The sequence below is a fragment of the Carex rostrata genome, chromosome 9 (assembly GCF_964058835.1).
Source record: "Carex rostrata chromosome 9, lpCarRost1.2, whole genome shotgun sequence".
NCBI classification, from domain to species: domain Eukaryota; kingdom Viridiplantae; phylum Streptophyta; class Magnoliopsida; order Poales; family Cyperaceae; genus Carex; species Carex rostrata.
The window spans coordinates 10,027,753-10,045,821 of record NC_135926.1 but is presented as its reverse complement, the minus strand read 5'-3'; the positions used below and the strand labels follow the sequence as shown (position 1 = coordinate 10,045,821).

The 18,069-nt window shown below is 31.5% G+C and overlaps 2 protein-coding genes and 1 long non-coding RNA gene across 3 annotated transcripts; 2 read left to right on the top strand and 1 right to left on the bottom strand.

The window, feature by feature from the left end:
• The first annotated feature begins 6,838 nt into the window (after positions 1-6,838).
• LOC144559946 (TPD1 protein homolog 1-like) lies at positions 6,839-7,706 on the top strand. The gene is made up of 3 exons (XM_078309113.1): positions 6,839-6,854; positions 6,991-7,240; positions 7,346-7,706. Exons 1-3 carry the CDS (start codon positions 6,839-6,841, stop codon positions 7,461-7,463), a joined length of 384 nt encoding a protein of 127 aa, XP_078165239.1. The 3' UTR covers positions 7,464-7,706.
• A 685-nt stretch (positions 7,707-8,391) lies between these two features.
• LOC144559286 (omega-hydroxypalmitate O-feruloyl transferase-like) lies at positions 8,392-12,446 on the bottom strand. The gene is made up of 4 exons (XM_078308305.1): positions 12,334-12,446; positions 11,478-11,948; positions 8,905-9,419; positions 8,392-8,798 (listed from the first exon to the last, which is right to left on the bottom strand). The coding sequence occupies exons 2-4, from the start codon at positions 11,931-11,933 to the stop codon at positions 8,447-8,449; spliced, it is 1,323 nt and encodes a 440-aa protein (XP_078164431.1). The 5' UTR covers positions 11,934-11,948; positions 12,334-12,446; the 3' UTR covers positions 8,392-8,446.
• Positions 12,447-14,625: 2,179 nt separating this feature from the next.
• On the top strand, positions 14,626-15,158 carry LOC144559854 (uncharacterized). The gene is made up of 2 exons (XR_013513272.1): positions 14,626-14,743; positions 14,929-15,158. It is a non-coding gene; the product is annotated as an uncharacterized LOC144559854 (long non-coding RNA).
• The last annotated feature ends 2,911 nt before the right edge of the window (positions 15,159-18,069 follow it).

Here is an 18,069-nt window from a genome sequence, read left to right as displayed (position 1 = left end):
TTGGTTATTTTTATTTTTCCACCTATTGGGTGCAAATGTGTCTGTGTGGCCCTAAGTTGGCGTGTATTTGAACCATCCAAATATTTTTCTGCACACTTGGGACCAGACTTTAAAAGACTCATAGTCATAGGTGCCTTATCATAAATGCTATCCACGATATAATTGGAGTATTGACCGCATTTTGCCCTTTTCGCCATAAATTTGATACTGATATAAGCAGTGGTTGATACACCAGCTGGTTCATCAGGGTAGAGAAGTAAGTGAGTGACCCATTTGGTATGCTAACAGATTTAGCTTCATGAAGAATTATTCTGGTAACACAGTAAGCTGAAATTGAGTCAGGTCCCCGTCAAACTGACAGAACTAATTTTTGAGTATTTTTATCGAATATCTTAGGACACAACTAATCATGAATCGCCAAAAAAACCAAATAGACACGCATCACATTCCACATAATCAATAAATCACACAATAATTGCATCTAATTAAAACCTTCGGACAAGGGCAGGTAACAACACCAATTAATGAGCGCCGAAACACAGCTTGCAATTTGGAGACTAAACCAATTTATATTGCAATACATTGGAATCACCGTAATACAAAGAAAAATAAAAATCTGGCCCAAATAAGAACTACGGCCCAATTAAGAGAATCAGGAAAGGCCGCTGTCCAATTCAATCCAGTGAATGAACAAAGCACCGCGGCTCGGCCCAAATAAGAACTCTATTTCTTTTTTTTTTGTCGTTCTCCTCTTTCTTACGACATCGACGCGACGCTTGGTACCGGTTGTTTAGTGCAGGGAGATTATTCAATTTGGTACTGAATTATATATTTGAAGAATTATTGTTCTCAAATTAGTTGAACTCATTTGAATGTGTTGTTGTTATTTTAGTTTATCCGAATTCGAACAAGTGACTTCTTCTTATGAGGCGAAGGTTCCTACCATCTACAACACCTAGAATTATTTGTTCTATTTGGAGGTTTTCAGAATTACTTGCTTCGTTTGATTGTTTATAAAATAAGAATATCATGTGAATTATCTGGATCTCAGAATTCTTGGCGGTCCACTTTCTTTTAAAACTGTCAGGGTTTTTAAGAAAAAATTCAAAAAACATGAGCATTTGTATAATATCAAAGTAGCGTAAAGAGGTAAAGAGAAATATTCTTTGCATGAAAGTAAGCGAAGGTGTTTCTATTTAACATTGAATATTAATAAAAAAAATCGGCATTTGATACCAGAACTATATATTTGTCAAAGATCAGCCTATGTGACTATGTCTGATGGATTGAGAATATGAACGGAGTAAACGGACCATATTATATTGAGATTCGTGCAGTTCAGTAAGATCCGAAAAATAGTTCTCCTAGAAAAAAAATGATTGATGCGTAAGCCGCGGTGCAGAATTTTTTTTAGGAAACAACAAATTATATTATAATAAAAGTGAATCCTTTCCAACACAGTAAGGTACTCCTACCACATGAATCCGTATCGTCTCAGGTATTACAGAGGATCACCCTCACTTTACGGTTTGAGATTAAATCTCAACTGGTTTAAGATTCGGGTCACCGTGGGGAGCAATATTTTTGGGCTTTGAGATTCGTACCAAGTTAAAAAGAACGGTCCAGATCTAGTGATTGTAAAATTTCCCCTTATCAGGTATTGGAGAGGATGTGACTTCCTACGACATGAGGTCACACAGTACAGGTATATACCGAATCAAATTTTCAGTGCATTATGGAGTTTGGTCAACTATAGAGTGTCCTTAAAATCAATTTTGCTTATTATCTCAATACATTTTCAAAAATATTTTAGTTAGCATCCTAATAAATCAGAATTAAACAAATACAACCCAAAACTCCAATTTTGAATTTTTACCATGAACACATACCCAGTTCGCGCACCGAATTTTTTAGTGCATGGATTGGGTATGCGTACTAAAATTTATTTTTTTATTTTTTGGTGCTCACCCTTAGTGCGCACCAATTTTTTTTTTAGTTATGTTCTAAATTATTTGAAAATTTTTGCCAAAACTTTTTTTTTTGTTCTATTACGTTTTGTTGTGGTATTTAGAATTATATGTACACATAAAATTTGATGGTGAAATTGTAGAAAATAAAACGCACTTAACAAATAAAATTTTTGACTAAATTTGAACTAAAAATTACTAAAACAAATTATACACACAATCTAAGCAACATTTTGTACTAAGTTGGTGCACAAATTGCTACAAATTATACCCACAATTGAATAAACGTTTTATACTACAAATTATACGCAGAACAGAAAAAAAAATTAATCACAATATTTCAAACAATTCATAACAGAACTACAAATACTGAGGGTGCGCACCGAAAAGTAAAAAAACAAAAAAGTATATTAAAAATCAATTTTGGTACGCATACCCAGTTCACGCACCAAACAATTCGGTTCGTGAACTGGGTATGCGTTCGTGGTAAAAACTCAAATTTCCGAAGTTGGGTGGTAATTGTTTAATTCTGATTTATTAGAGTGCTAACTAAAAAAATTTCGGAATATATTTTATATAATTGTTTGTTGTATGATTAATTATTTTATATATGTTTTAATTATTGGATTAATCTGTAATCAAAATAAATAAATTTTTAACAATTAACTCATTTATGGACAATTGATATTTGTAATTAATCAATATAAAATAATTTGTAGGCCGAAGAAATCAAAGAAAAAAATGTAAATAAAAATTCAAACTTTAAACGGACGACATTTTTTATGCCTCAATAATGTCTTATTATTTTTGTACCTTAATAATGCCTCACATTCTTATTTTTGTTTTCAAAGTTCTAATAGTCGATACGAACCGCTCAACATAATTTTCATATGAAAAATGTACTTGAAATCCAAATTTTATATTTGTTAGAAAATATTTATTATTATTTTAGATATGTACAAAATCATTATTTTTGAGAAGATTCTAGATCCTTGATTTTCAATAGAATAGATTTATATAAAAGAAAGAAGTAATTAAAACTGTGTGATAGATTTTGAACGATTCAGATGAAATAAAAGAAGAGTGCTCCTTTTTTAACAGATTTGAATTCAAATATTAGCGCAAGATGTTCCAATTTCGCTAAATGAATAGGTTATATACTTGTATATGTTGGGGATGTAATTGACTTAAGTCTAGCAAATCTATGTAGTACCACAGTCAAAGATCATATTTAAGAGAATCTGTGTGTATCTTTGGCAACCCGAGACGCATTAAATGCTCGCGTCTAAAAAGAGGATAAACGCCACGCAAAACTGACATCGACGACTGTGATCTGAATTGTAGCACGATTTTATCGAATCCGACGTTCCACATTTACTGCAAGTTCGCTCCTTGATGAGAATGTTCTCCCATTGATGGGATCTTGCACCGCACGGTTGGCAAAATGTATTTCGGAAACACTTGGCATATAACTAAAGCTTGTGGACCACAACTTCCTCAGTTTGTCGATTATTTTTTAAATCAAAAGATATATTTAATAAGGACCTGTTCGGCGGAGACTAATAAGTTTATTGTTTATGTAGAAAAAAAAAATTTAATTTATCTGTTTTTTTTTTTTTCATATGAACAGTAAAAATTAGTTCAAAACTTTTGCAACCCATTCCTATTCCTATTCCCCTAGGCTTGCCGAACATATCCTAAAATTTGTTAATTTTTTTTTTTCTCTTTCAAACGTAGCAAGATCTGAGATTCCTTATCCATTTAATTCAAATTCAAATTCAAATTATCTGGATCCTTATTTAGAACTATATGTATTTGTTTAATATGAATTCAAATTATTAGTAAATTCGAAGCGGATATCTGTCGGATCATTTAGATCCGTTTACATCCCTATCAGAGGATTGCAGAAAATTTATCTCGATACACTCCTGATATTTTTTGATAGCCACAAGCCGCATACGATTCAAAAAATAGAGTTGCACAGAAACAAAACTTTCAAACACCCCTCGTATCGAAAATTGTCTCCGTACACCTTTTTTTAATATCAAAATAAATTCCTTTTTGTATATTGTTTTCTCATATATGATAATACTGTGAAATATGAAACTTATAGGAATTAAAGTGAAGAGGAGCATGTAACATATGTTTATTATTTATTTTGAACAACAAGTATTGCAATTATTTTTTTTTGCACATTACGACTAAAATACAAATCTGATATAATATTACATGTTTTTAATTCTCTGTGTGAGAAATCATATATTCGAAATTTACTTAAAAAATATTACTTACTTTAGCGTGCAATTTGTTTTTCTTAAAAAGTAAAAAAAAAAAAAAAATCTTCCCAGACAAAGAAATCTATACACCATGTCTATACTTCATTTTAACGTTGTGGGGAATATATCTCCTCGGGTACCTCATCTACAAATCCCCTATGGAACTCCCCACAGTGATAGCTGATCCCTAACCGCCTGATCATCATCAGACGGTCAACTGTCGATTAGACTAGTAACCTTTAATAATTATTGTACCTTTTTATTAACGAGGATAATAAATTCGTACGGTTCCCAATCAAGTAGCTTCAACTCCCGAGCTGAGAGCATGCATGTTTACCAATGCAATTGTGATGTTCTCCTTCGTCCTCGTCTCCTCGAATCCTCATCAATAAATTTTTCATTTTTTCACACTATCCTATTTGGCATGCAAGTATTTATTGGAATTTTTTTTTATAAACCATAATTTAAAAAAAAAAAATTTATGAAATCAAAATGATTACTTTTTTATTTATAAAAACTATCAGAACTAAAATATCATTTCGGTGGGATTTTTTTTTTTAGACCAAAAAAACAATTCGGTCCGAGGTATTTAAAATTTTTTTCAACGTATTCTTTTTCTCAAAATATGTGAAAACGGCTGGGACCGAAATGACAATTTGGTCCCCCCCAAATAAAAAAAATGAGACCGAAATGACATCTCAATTCTTATGATTTTTGTGGAAAAAAAAATCAACTCGGTTTGATAAAATCTATTTTTTATTTATGGTTTCTAAAAAAAATTCTATTTATTGGGCCTAATTACAACATTGCGAGCAGAAAGAATTTTTTTATTTCATATGTCGAGTTTGCCCTTCAAAGTTATTTCATTATCCTATTTAAACATGCAATCTTTAAAATCCTTTACTATGCATTTTGGTGGTTATAATTGTCAATAGTATTTGATGTATTTTTCATTTTGCAAAATTTCAAATTTAGCTTGATTGCTTTATTGATTGTTTTCTTACAAAAGTGCAAAGTATTTTAAATATAAATTATTATAAGTAGCAAAATTGAGCAACAAAGTAAGTTCTTATCACATATTTGTCTGACAATCATATAAAATTTTTTTCAATAATATGTTAGCATCAAATTACAACAATTTTATATATGTATTATATAATTACCCAAACCAAAAACCTTTCAGAAACTTACAAAAAATAGGAAATATCTATCATCATCAAAGTAATATATTTTAAGAATGTCAAAATCAAGCCAAGTTATAAAAAAAAATATATTAAGTTTTTGGGTTATCATATATTTTATATTTTCAACTCACATAATTGGGACTAGCATTTAAATTAAAATATAATGAATATGCATTAAACTGAAAAGATACTGGAGTATTTTAACCCACTAAAAGTAATTATTCTTAAATAGACCACATATCTTATAATTTGAAGCAAAACAATTAACAAATTTTAAAATATTTGCTCTAGTGGCAAAAACAATATTCTTTGTGTGGGAGGTCGTAGGTGCGAAATCGGAATAGAATAATCTCTTGTGAATATTAAATAATTTGATGACTTGACCTCCATTCTCTACGGAAAAAAATAATATATATTCTAATAAAGAAAATGTCCAATCAGGAATTTCTATCTGTTGTCAAAATTCCATAGTTACTAGCGCATTGCTTGACCATTGGAATTTTTTTTTTGGTCTCAGGTCTCAATATTAATGGAATTAAAGAGCTTTAATTAGAGACATAATAGGTATAAGATTTTATTTTATTTTATTTTTTTTGTCTCAGGTCTCAATATTGGAATTTGAGCTCTCGGCCTATTTAAAAGGAAAAAGAGCGTTCTCTCTTTCAAACAGTAAATTTTCTTCCCTTCCTCTTTGCTTAACTGGACATCTCTGGTTCTGTCGGTTGCAACACTATACTAGTACGGCTTCTATCTGACGGCTGAGTATCTAGGATGGGTTTGTATAAGAAAGGGTCATGTTCTCTTTGCTCGGCTCAAGCTCTGTGCTTGGTGTTTCTGCTCTCTTTAATCTTTCACGGTACGCTTACCTGTTCTACCTTCAGTTATTTCCGAGTTTTTACTGTGAAAATAAGATTCCCCAAAGTGGTTAGAAAGTACATGTCAGATTAACAAAGAAATAATGAATAAAATTACAGTAGTGAATACATTTGGTCTCCTCAAAGTCTACATTTAGCCATTGATGCCCAAATAGATTAGAAATTATTAAAATTTTTGCATTGTTTTTTTTTAAGAAGTCAATGTGTTCAGGTTCCCTCTCTGTACCTTGGCCTTCTACCATGAATTAATTAGTGCATCATCTCTAATTTGAAACTCTCTCAAATGCACAAGTTTAGTATATTTCCTTTGAGCGACACAAGGCATATTGATAGCAATATTAAAGTTTATGAAGAAGTTTGTAACTTGTTTTGCCTATTTGATTACTCATTGGTATATATTTTTTTATGCAGAAATAGTTGTAGTTGCAGACAATCTAAATCTACAAGCAACATCACGCAAGCTTATCACAAGCAGTAAGATTCAACTATTCTATATACCATAATTTACCAGTTTCCTTACAAATTAATTGCCCAAAATGGTACCGCAAGCAGGTGCTCAGAAGTAAACTAGAACAATAATGAATCCCAAAATGTGTTAACTAGTTTAGGATCAATATTTCAATAAACTTTTGACTAAATTGAGAAGGAAGTGCAATTTATGAAAATAATTGTAAGAAAACTTCCCTAGGTGGTGAAGAAGGAAGTGCAATTTATGGAAACAAAGAACGGATAGCCCGGATAGGGATAGACACGTGTTCAAAGGATGATGTGGTGGTCTACCAGGGTGCCACAGCCCCACTCCCGACTGGAATACCGACATACACAGTACAGATACTCAACATGTGTATGTCGGGTTGTGTCATGTCGAACATTCATCTTTCTTGCGGGTGGTTCAGCTCTGCTCGCCTTGTCAATCCTAGTGTGTTTCGTCGTCTACGGTACAATTGTGATTTTGTTACTATTTTGTTACTATTTTGTTGTTTAGCGCTAAATTATCATTGATATGAAAATACTAATGGTTTTATTTGTACTGTTGTTTGTAGGTACGATGACTGTCTCGTGAATAACGGTGGTCCTCTTAGTCCAGGCCAAAGTATCTCCTTCCAATATGCCAATACATACCAGTATCAGTTGGATGTGTCTTCTGTTGTATGCAACTAGGAATTGTAAAATGTCTAATTAATAATATCAGTAGGCGTTTGTTACTTTGTTACTTGAGTGAATTATATTTTGCACCATCACTTTTTACTATCTTGGAAACTTAACTTTAGTTAATTATGTATCTATTTCCAAAATACCAATTTAAAACGGAGGTGCAAAATATAATTTTCTTTTAGATTTTATGCTTTTGTAATATTGGAGTTTAGAGATTGAACCTGGAAGTGTTTCATATTTTTGACATTGCTGTGCTTTGTCTGATGCAATGTTCAGTTACCCTGTGCACGTAAAAATGTTTCTGCATTTTTATTGTATTGCTTTGTGGAGTTGGGAGATGTAATATTTTGTTTTCGGCGACTTGAAAACAGGCCTATATCTATATATTGTTAATTTGGACGACTTCAAGATATTTAAGGCCCAATATTGACATCTACGTATTGGGCTTTTCAGATGGGCCCCTAAATACTTCATTGGTCCTTTTGGGCCATAATTTGAATAACTTCCCCATTTTGCAATTATATAGAAAACAAATTAAGTTAGAAAATCGAAATCCCTATTTTGTTGGAGTATCATGTTGTGGTTAAATGTCAAGTATTTAAATTGCCCGGTTGAATGAAAGCTTCTTATTATATTTCAGTTCATTTGAACAAAATGGCAACCATTATTAATTGTAATTTAAATGTATTGACGCTAGACATTTTCTTGTAGTATATCTCCTCAATAACTAAATTCAGTACTAGTTTTCTTGGAATAGATAGTTTTGAAAGTTTTCAACATTTTCCTGTCTGATTCATTGTCCAATTTCCCCACAAGTGAGTTTAATTTGGAGCCTCAATACAGAAACAGCCTTAGAATAAAGAAAATCTTATACCATTACACATTCGAAAACAATTTAGTCATATTTTATTTATATGAAAATGGAAAATACACCTTTATGACAAATCTAGTCATATTTTATTTATTATTACATACATATTTTGAACACATCAAGCTAACTGAGCCACAATATTCTGAAAGGTCTTCATTGAAGAGCTAGGAAGACCCATGACAACCACAATGCTTTTGCTATCCTTTGCTTGAGGTAGAAACACCACAACCTCCTTTTCTGGCAACTCGGCCGAACCTGAATAAAATGCCTCACCCCAGCCGAAGTCTGATGTGTTGAACCCTAGTCGGGTCCATGACGTGACCAGTAAGGTTGCAGCTAATGAAGCAGTGGCACGTGTAATCTCTATATAGTCAATTGCAGATCTGATAAATGCGTCATTGGTCATTTCTATTGCTTCTTGGATCAGTTGAACAACAGATGATAGCGGCTTATTGACCAATTCTTCGGCCCTGCCATAGGTTAAAAATCACTTTAAGTGAAAAACTTAGGAATTAAACATAATTAAATATGCAAATTTAAAAAAAAAAGCATATGAAATGCAAGTAATAGCTATACCTGCACATGCAACATGCCAGAACGATAGCATTACCCCAGAATCCCTTAGGAAGCGGCGGTTTGACGCGACTCCGTCCATCTATTGAAAATAACAGCTTGGTTTGCTGATCTGGACTCAATTGCAAAGCCTGAGTCCTTGCAGTCCAGATAAAGGCTGTCAATGCAACAAAACTTGTACAATTTTCAACTAGGCCATCCTCAATGACAATTTGTTTGAGCCAGCTGAGCATTTTTTCATCGAAGGTAAACGCATTGTATTCAATAGGCTCATTCTTGTACAGCCCTGCAGTATCGGAAATGTCCTCAATTTCTGTGAACTCATGGTGTGCGAACTCGATCTTCGGTGGTTGTCTGGCCTTTTGGATTGAGCGGTCGATAAAAGGAGATATCGACAATGGGAGCCCTCTGGTTGTCTCCGCCCACGAGTGCAAAAATTGAACAGCCGATAACCCGTCAGAAATGCAGTGGTTTACTGCCAGGCCTATTGAGAATCCTCCACATCTGAACAGAGTAACCTGCACTTGGCATAGGGGTAGTCACTTGGTTAATCAAGCTTCAAATTGAGTGCCATTAGATCAGAAATTGATTTAATAGGTAAAAAGTATTCTGATGGGTAGGAGCCAAAATACTTCATTGTGATCACATAATTATCTGAGAGAATGCCAACTTTGGCCAGTATGGATGTTTCCAGACAATCAAAGGCTGTTACATATTTGCATTTTCCTTTTGAAATAAAAGTTTACCAACTACATTTTTGGAAAAAGTTTAAATATTAATCCTCCAAAATTTGTAGCAGAGTTTCAAATATCCTCTTTAGTGTTAGAACTAAACAAAAATCCTCTTGCCTTTCCTAAATTGTTGCATCATTCATATACACATGAAAGCCCCCAACTTTGCAACCATACCTTTTCTTCTTGTGCAAATTAATTTTCATTTTTTCAGGACTTTTGTAAAATTAATTATTGGCTCAGCAGCTTTGACAAACAACGTCATAGTTAGATATAAGTTTAATATGATGTTATGAATTTTAATATAGTAATAAATTTGTAATTGATGTAAGAGTAAAAGTAGCATTTATTTCAAATAAAAGAAAAAAAGTTAAAGTAGCTAGCATTGATATATGCAAGTTGAAATCATAGACCTAGGTACAAAACAGTTATTAGCTAGGGAGATGAAAGCAGTATTTACAATGCCATGTGCAACTTAATATTAATTTGTTTTACCGTTTTACAACAGAATTCTTTTATCCGTTTTATTCAATAAGACGAAATATTTTTTATTACCATAACGACAAACGAGTAAAGGTACATGTGAAAGAAAAATTCGGTAACTTATTAGAAAAAAATATATTAAACAATTTTTTTTTGCATAACCGTTATCATATATAGTAATGAATAAGGATAAAATTATATATAATTATTTTTTTTTCGTACACAAAACTATATAATTTGTATTATTATAACGTGATTGATTTATAAAATGTTTATATAGTACTTTAATTATTATTTTATGACAAAATTGATTTACACATTATTTTATATAATATTATTAATTTTTTTAAATAATGTGATTAATAATTGCAAAAAATATATATTACGTACATAATATATTTAACCACAAAATTCCTTTTGTTTGGGCTTAATTTATGCTCCATTTCTGTTTCTAGGAAAAATATCAAATTTGTCTTTTCGGTGTTTATGTTTTGTCATCTTACCAAGCTCTGGCGTATATTTTGGAAATTGAGCATTTCTTTACTCAAAATTTTATTTAAAAAAAAAGGATACTAGGACATAACATATGAAGCATACGTAAAGGTTCGAATTAATTAAAGCACTAAAGAGCAATAAATTCTTTTTTGGTTGGGCCTGTATGCATGGTTAATTAATGCGTTTCTCTAACCTATATTATTTATGAGGATGAAAGAAGCCTAGAAGAATCAAGGTTGACAATTATCCAAAATTTTGTTTCCTGGCACTGATCAGCAAACTTCATAAATTATTCACTATTTTACTGGACCGTGTTAGTCTCGAAATTTTTATTAATACTACTGTCAAAAAAAAAAAAACATAAATTATGAAGAATTTAGAAAATACCAGGGCCTCCAATTCAATCTGCCTCAGCTGATTGAATTGGAGACACCCTAAAACCTAAATATCATTATATTACAGTGTATTTTTGGATTTTTGGGAGGCCTCCAATTCAATCTGTGGCTCCTCAAGAATGAAGCCGTACATTGAATTGAAGGATGTAGTTTTTTTTTAATTCCTCAATTTCAGTGGGTTTTTTTTTTTAAATGGTATTAATGAAAATTTCGGGTTTTAGTCAGAGCCATCAGGAGAAGTGTATTACGACAAAAATTAAAAAATGTGTAAAATGGGACAAAATGTGTGTATGTAAATTTGGGACCATGAAATATTTGGGATTTGGAATCGATTTAAAGCGAAATAAGAACATAATATCTTCTTAAAAAATAATTTGTAGATAACATTTTTTTTATTTCAAGCAGAAAATGACTATTAACTATAAAGATATCCAGAAATTCTATGCATAATAAAATATGATATTTTCTTTACCTGAACACTGAGAAGTGGCATCTCCAAAATGTTCTTAGCCGTTGGATCAACATAGATAAGGTCTCCAAGCTTGTCTGGATCAGGAATAGACATGTCACCTAGCGTCGCCAGTTCACAGTCTGTCTCAGCCTTGACAAACGGCACGCCATGTCCGTAAATTTTCACAATTAACTTCCCCTCTTGGCTCAGCATCAGACTACCAGCATATGGATAGTAATGCACCAAAACCTTAGATAATGACTCTTTCAAAACCGAAAAAATATCATCGGAGCTTTTTTCTGTCGGTTTGTAGAGGTGTACGGTTTTCATGATCACGGCGATGTTTTGATCGAGGTTGGAGAGGTAGTAGTACTCGCCTGAATTTGTGTCATGGACCGGATGTATGATTTCTGGTACCGATCGCTTTACTTTTACCGTACCGGGAACCAAATTGCCATTTATGCTTGCCTTCCCCATTTATGCACCTGTTCCCTGTTCAAGAGTTGAGTACAATTCAATATTATCAGAGAAAAAATAATACAATTATAATAAAAAAATATGAATACTAAGGAGGTGTTATGTCATTATGCAAATTCCTTAAACCCTCTCTATAAGTACAATAAGACAAAAAAATATTAGCAATAATGATGTATATATGGTGATGATCATTTTAGACAAGTTGACATAATAAACGCTCATGTTTGAAAGTGATGGTTAGATATATATATGTCTCTAATTAGAACCAAATGCAGAGGCACCTGAAGCCTAATGAGCAAAAAGAAAGCAGGTTGAATGGTTACCAGAAAAGGGAACAAATGTGAAATTTCAAATAATGTTTACAAGAAGAGCTAAGCCACTATTTTTGAGAAAAAGTTACCTTGATGTATATTTCCAGACAAGGCTCTTTTGTTGCTTATTTCCTTTGTTGTATGTGGTAGCTCTTGAGTCCTATGTATCTTATATAGTACCTGGTGGAATCTATGTATTTATCTCTTTCTAGTTTCTACCTTTCTAGTCAAAGGATGGTGAAATGGAGGAACTTGGAAAAAAGAGGAAAAAAGTGGATATATTGAGCGTTCCAGTGTGCAATTCGTGTGAATGCAATTTGGGTTCATAAATGCAGTGTTAGTAGGTGTTAGCTGCCTACCTTAAATAATTTGGATTGCATAAGTGGAGCTTTATTTGTTTTTCTTCTTCTTCTGCATAGTGTGTGTGTTGAACGAATTCATGCCATAGATTTTTATAAGTTTGTTTTGGGATTTACAAGGCATGAATTTATTTAATTAGAGCTCATAGCTACTGCAACTGCCTCTGGTTCCATTTTTGGTTCTCTGGATCAGTGGCAGATGCAGTCAAGGAATCTGAGGTCAATCGGTTATGCATAATTTATTCATTATTTTAAGTATATATTATAGAGAAATATAATTCACCTCAAACTTTTAATAATCCCATAGTTTTTAATATAACAAATTAAAATAATAATGTGTAGTTAATATATTTACATATTGACCTACATGGCTACATTTAATTTTTTTGACCCCGCCTGGTTTTTGTAGCTTGTATTTTCAGAAAATTTAGCTGCCATAGTTAGATGTTGGCCGAGACGATCCTTCGGTAATTTATTTTAGGAGTTCCTCATCATCGTATCCGCTGATTTTTTTATGTCTGAAATCTGAAAAATTGATTTGATAAAGAGGAAAACTAATTAACAAATAATGTATATGATACTCATAGTTTTTATATTTGAAGAAAAAATAGAAATGTCATAGCAAAATCAGATGAACATCGCTACTTGAATAATTAAGTAGCGTTTATGGTTAGAGCTAGATTTTCAAATTATAGAGATCAATCATATAAAAAATTACGGAGAATGAGAATCAATATTACTGTACCATGGCATTTCACTTTAAATTATATAAAAAATCATACATTAATATAATAAAATGGGGATTGACCCCCATTGCATTTTATTTAGCCCATCTCCGGGTACTATTGAAGGGAAAATGTACAATTTGCCCTTATTTTTCAAATCAACAAACAAAATACCCCTCTTCATAAATTATTAATAAAATACCCTTGTAGATCCCATTTTCCTTCTCCTTTTCTCTCCCTCTCACTTCTACTTGTTTACCCCTACAACTTTATATTTGAAATGAAAGATACATTTAACACTATATGGAAATTTTGTGAACTTAGAAGTGTATATATTTTTGTCTTCTTTCTTGATCTATATATAGTTTGAATTAATTTTCTAGGCTTGCTTTTTTAAACTTTCTAATATGAGATATAGGTCAACTAATTATATTAATTAACATGCGTCTATGACATCATTATTATTAAAAAAAAGATACAAAATCATGATAAGTACTGGTTAGTTACTGATTTACTGATAAAAAGTGTTACACTTTCCCAATGTTTTTGCTGGTTGGGGACATTTTTGTACTACTAATATTGCTAGTACAAATTATATATATTCTTCTAAATTAAACCAGAAAATATGATAATCCATATGGACATTTGGGCATGATCATCAATTTTGGGTTGATTCTAATTTCAATATAGGTTGATTCTAGTGTACTTAACATGTCATGATCATCAATTTTGGGCATCGACTTTGTCTGAGAGGAATTTGGAGTTCGAGGTGGCTTTAAAAGCTGCTGACTTGGGGTTCTTTTTTTTTTAGCATACCTTATTGTTTGTACCAAGTGTTTTTCTTTTCTTTGAGGTTACTGTTTGCTAACCTGATGGTAACATTATCGATCTTAAGTAACACTTAAGGTTACTGTTTATAGATCTATTCTGTTAGATCTACACTGCTTCAAATTTACTTAACATTCCATGAGGACTATTACTTAAGATCTATAACTATAAATTTTATAGCTATAACCTGTGAAATAGAAAAAAATTGTGTAAAATAGAAATTTATAGCTATACTGTTACTTAAGATATACTTGTGCTATAGATCTTAAAAACTCATGTTCAATAGAATTTATAGCTATACTGTGCAAATTTATTGCTTTCACGAAATTGAACCCTCATCCTTTCTATTGAACATGAGTTTTTAAGATCTATAGCACAAGTAGATCTTAAGTAACAGTATAGCTTCAAATTTACTTAACATTCTATGAGGTTACTATTACTTAATATCTATAGCTATAAATTTTATAGCAATAAATTTACAAACAGTAACAATATAGCTATAAATTTCTTTATAGCACAATTATAGCTATACTGTTACTTAAGATCTGTAATGTTAACCTGAAAGCAATGAATTTGCTAACCTGAAGGTTACTGTTTTTACCTTGTAAAAAAAATGTAGTTTTTGCTTTTCCATTTCATCATTGCTAATTCATTGCTGATTGACCTTTTACTTGTAGCAGTTCATATGCATAACTTATCTGTAGCACACTCATTATTTGTACATGAAAATCCTTATAGTTCCATGTATTTACATCTTTATTTTTGCTTGCAGTTAAAGAAGATCATTTAGATTCTATCAGTTGGGACAAGCGAATGAAGATCATGAGGTTTTGATGTTGAATTAAGGAATCATTTAAGTTATAATTAAATTGTGTACTACTTGAGTTGCTACAAACATATGTTAAGTTCTGCATGCTTTAAGATTTTTTAATATTTTGTATGTGCTACAAACAAATATATGTAAACTTTAGAATTCTTTAAGTAAAATTTAGAGTAATTAAATTGTGTTTTTATAATTATTTATTTTATATTATATATATATGCGTGTGTATTACATTAGCTCACTGTATATATGCGTGTTAGATATTATGTCTGAAGAAACGTCTCCCAAAGAAAAATGTCGCTAATTAAACCGAAAGAAAAATAGTATCTTAGCGGCGCTCCCAAACGCCGGCAAAGGGCATGTAAAAAAGCTGCTAAAGGTATTGGTGGCACTCCGAAACGCCGGTAAATGCATCTGGCGACGCTCACAAACGCCGGTAAAAATACCCAAGCACCGGGAAAGGATCATTTCGGGCAGCATTTGCCAAGCGCCGGTAAAGGCTTCCTGAACGCCGATAAAAGAACTGCAGGCGTCTTCAAACGCCGAGAATGGGGATTTTGGGCGGCGTTTGGCAAACGCTGGTAAAGGTATCTAGAAGCGCCGGCATAGGCTTTTGCCGCCAACAGTATTCCTGGCACTTGTCCAAGCGCCGGCAAAAGTCTTTTGGCATTTTTTAGTGTTTTTGGCGGGCGTTTGTAAGCGCCGGAAAAATAGTGTTTTCTTGTAGTGGCATTGTAAGACCACTAATCTCTACTTTCTCATTATTAGTCCAAACAGAGGAAATAATAATAAAAAATAATAAAGGCATAAAGATTAAAGATATTTGAACACTTCATAATTAGCATTACTATGAATAAAAAAAAATTAAAGTGATTTTATCAACAATCTGCATGAAATGACAAAAGTTAGATTCAACATTTATGTTTCTTCTTGTACAATGCTATTATAATAGATTTTATGCACTCTAAATTAACCTTTCGAAACAATGATTCATTTTTTTTCTTGCTGGTTCACTTTTTACTTACTGATTCACATATTTGTATCAGTCAAATATATTTTTAAATTAATTTAATTGAAGTCAAATTTTCAAATAATTTTCTAAGTTTGAAATTTTCAAACATACTATATAAGCTATACTCCTTTATTGTGATACTTAAAATGACTACAAATTTGTTAAAAAAAAAATTCTAATTTTGCAATCCCAAGTTTCTAATCTTCAAACACAAACACAATACTGAAGTGCTTATATTATGTAAAATTAATTTAAATGAAATCACATGTTAAAAATATTTTATAGATTAGCTAATATTATGTTGTCAATTTTAGCTTACAAGATCTATATTTAAAATAAAATTATACAATAAAATATATTCACTTCTAAGTTTACAAAATTTTCATATAACATTATATGTATTCTCCATTTCAAATATAAAGTTGTAGGAGTAAACAAGGAAAAGTGAGAGGGAGGAGAAAGCAGGAAGAAAATGGTGTTCGCAAGGACATTTTGTTAATAAATTATGAAGAGGGTTATTTTGTTTGTTGGTTTGAAAAAAAAAAAAAGAGGATAAATTATACATTTTTCCACTATTGAAGGGTTTTGAATGTATCAAACTTGAAAACCATATTTGCACAATTGGAGCTTATGTCAAGGTATATAACTTTTAATGTGCCTTCTGCATGTATATGATTAAAGCATTTTAGGGAGAGACAAGTTAACACCGGCAATGGTCATCAAAATATTTGAAAATAGGTCAAAATATAACAAATTAATTAACAAATCTTTACTTTACGAGTCCTTTTTTAATTTCATTATTGTTTAATGAGCTATATATGTCACTCAAGGAAGAGGTACATGTTCTGTCATGAACAATCCAGTGCATAAATTAATTAACTTGTCCGTAATAATGGCTGCTCATAAATAAAAGGGTAAATTATTTCTAAACCCTTTTAAATTTTCTCTTATTTCAAATATTTTATCAAAACTTTGAAGTATGTAATTTTTTCATCCAAATGTAAAACTCCGTTGTATTTTCCCAATTAATTAATGAAAAACATCTTATCTAATTAGTTATTAATCTTCTTACTATTTCTTCTGAAAAAAATATCTTACTAAAAGTTAAGAGTACCACCCTTTAGTCTTCTTAATAAACCAAACGAATTGAAGGCATGGGGATTGTCCCACCGTTTTAAAAGGTATTTAAAGGTTTATTTTTATTTTTTATTTATAGAGGTTCACCAACTACTTTGGGAGTACCTTCGCCACCTCCAGTTTCAATTATATTATTGATCAGGGCCGGTCCTGAAGATTTTGGGGCCCGGGGCGGAAGAAAATTTGGAACCCTTTATATATACAAAAAATTTATGAGACCGGCCAATGCACTTCGATAAGTACTTCAACACTATATGCTTTAAGCCATTTTTGTATTTTTAAAATCCAAATAGTCGATCCGAACCATTCAATATGATATCCATATTAAAACGTGCTTGGAGACCAAATTTTACATTTTTTTGATATCTTTTTTATTTTTTTAAGATAGGTAGAAAATTTATTAATTTAGGAGATTCTGAACCATAAAAAAAATTCTACTTACCTTAAAAAATAATAAAAAATTAAAAAAAAAATGTAAAATTAGGTCTCCAAGCACGTTTTAATATGGATATTAGGTTGAATGGTTTGGATCAACTATTTGGACTTTTAAAACGCAAAAACTACTTATAAACATATGGTGCTGAAGTACTTATGGAAGCAATTAGGGGTGTTCATCGGTTCGGTTCGGTTTCAATTGAACCGAACTAGGCAAACCAAAGTTATAATTTGGTTTTAAAAATAGAACCGAACTGAACCGAACCGAACTAAAGTTTTATTTCGGTTTCTTCAGTTTCTTCGGTTCAAATCGAAAGATATTAATTTTTTTATTTAAAGCATTTGATTTATAATAAACCGAAGTATATTAAGAAATAAACCAGGGTATTAAGAAATAAACCAAAGTATTTAGAGCAATTGATTAAGAAATAAACGAGGTATTAAGAAATAAACTGGGGGTAGTCCGGACCAAATTCATAATATATAAAAATTCGACCGGTTCGGTT